General features: G+C 34.9%; 1 protein-coding gene across 1 annotated transcript in view; it reads left to right on the forward strand.

The window, feature by feature from the left end:
* LOC106477276 (mothers against decapentaplegic homolog 4-like) overlaps positions 1–2,183 on the forward strand; it is a gene marked incomplete at its 5' end in the record, with an annotated part of 7,817 nt that overhangs the window by 2,087 nt on the left and 3,547 nt on the right. Inside the window, 2 exons of the mRNA XM_013937865.2 lie at positions 1,103–1,271; positions 1,670–1,808. Coding sequence (XP_013793319.1) covers positions 1,103–1,271; positions 1,670–1,808 — 308 coding nt within the window. The remainder of the gene's footprint in view (positions 1–1,102; positions 1,272–1,669; positions 1,809–2,183) is intronic.

A 2,183-nucleotide genomic window follows, 5' to 3' on the forward strand; every position in this document is an offset into this window, starting at 1 on the left:
CCATAGAATTCCACTATAATTTATCAAACTTGGTAATTAAGAGCTCACTAATGTCTTACCTTACCACTTAGAACCTAGCATGAAAAGAAAGAGTTTCCCATGAAAATACTTCACAGAGGCTGAGAAAATCACTTGAGGGACATTCTGAGCTTTTGATTGGTTGTACACGTATCACTGTGTGAAGTAGGTGTACGTAAGCAAGTGTTTTCAAAAGTCGAAGAGGTGGACGGGGATTCCTTGGTTGATTCAATAAACATATTATATCAGAAAATATAAAAGATAGGAGGTTCTTATCTTAGATTCTAGCTTGTCAATATTGGTAATTTGTAAGAAACTATAGACTTTGTATTTGGACATCACAAACATCTAATTTGAACCAGTGCTGCAGTCAACATACCAGGTGACACACTAAAATTGGTATTTAGGATCCTTTTTAGTATTTGATTATAAATTAAGAAATTAACTAATGTATAATACCAAAAATTTTAACAATAATCTACAATTTGAATCCAAATCTATTGACATAAAATAGTAGTTCATTAAAATGTTGAATATGAGTCCAGAAATGCAATAACATGACCCATGACCATAGGAAGACCAGTGTTTGTAGGGTTAATGTTTTATCACTTTGATCTCATCAGATGACCTAGGTCTTTGTTATTAACATATGTCTGTTGTTCTGCAAGACGCGAGCAGAAAAACTCGGATATATTGAAACGTCCGAATAAAAACTTTTTTTGAATTTTATCTTATACTTCAGACAGACTGTTTGTGTTATGTTAGAATTTAGCTTCAAAAGTGTAACATGGTTTGTACTGGCTGACAAAGGGCATTTGCCTTAAACCTTGCATAAAATAAAACTTAAAATTGTATTTAGATGTGTCAATTTACCCTTTATCTGAATAATATGCATGTATTTTTTGCAACAAGAATTCTGCTGTATCACAGAAGAAGTATAAGTATAAAATTTATTAATATTATTTAACTCGTTTTTTCTTTGTTTCTTAACTTGCTTTTTCTAAACCTGCGTGTTTTTGGAACACTAGTTTGATGTGAAGATGAGATTGTGAAAGTACGTCTACTGACCCAGTGTTATTGATAGGTTGCACATTGGAAAAGGGGTTCAGCTTGACCTCAGAGGTGAAGGTGATGTGTGGTTGAGGTGCTTGAGTGATCACAGTGTTTTTGTTCAAAGCTACTACCTTGACAGAGAAGCTGGACGAGCCCCGGGAGATGCTGTGCACAAAATATACCCAAGTGCCTACATTAAGGTGTGTGTAATATCTACTTCTAAATAATAATATTAACATTTTATGAATTAGCAATGACTTTTGTAAATTAAAAAAATTTCTAATAATAATTACAACAAGAATTAATTTGTTTTTTTGCCATAATTAAAATATTGAATTGCACAAACGAAACATGCTTTCAGACTAAATTCTTTTGTGTTCAAATGTTTATTTCTATTGAGGTTTTGGTTTCTTTCTAAGGTTATGTAAATTTTGGAAGTACTTGTTCATAGCTCTGTAATTTGTTTTACGTTAATAAATGTAATAAGTCACAAATAATGGAAGAGACTTCTTGTATTTTAAAGGTACCTTAAAATGTGTATTTTGTGGAAACAATTATTTCTTTCATAACACGTACTTTAAAATATATTTCTGCGTAGGTGTTTGATTTGCGGCAGTGTCACCGACAGATGCAGCAACAGGCGGCTACGGCCCAAGCGGCGGCCGCGGCACAGGCGGCAGCAGTGGCGGGGCACATCCCTGGTCCGGCAGCGGTAGGAGGCATTGCCCCAGCCATCAGTGAGTTGCTCGGGGCTGTGTTTTATGTACACGCTATTCCTTGCCTGTCTGTCCACCAGACCTACAAGTACACCTTGTATGGTTATAATTAGATAATACAAATATTAGTAACTGAAAGTCTCATCTGATATTAATATTTCACTAGTATTTATTAAAAGATGAGCTTACTAACTGAAACTGAGTTTTTTAAAACTTCCGGTATAGCTCGGTATATAGTTTTGATGTATGTAGGTGCATAATATGTTAGTAGTGTGTCTGAGAGTGTCGACTTTTAGGCCTTCCCTCTGGATAACAGTCCTTAAAGAGAGATTATTGTGCCTGATACTGTTGACTCTTGGATCTTCCCTCTGGATAACAGTCCTTAGAGAGAGCTTA

Source organism: Limulus polyphemus, unplaced genomic scaffold (assembly GCF_000517525.1).
Source record: "Limulus polyphemus unplaced genomic scaffold, Limulus_polyphemus-2.1.2 Scaffold13858, whole genome shotgun sequence".
NCBI lineage: Eukaryota > Metazoa > Arthropoda > Merostomata > Xiphosura > Limulidae > Limulus > Limulus polyphemus.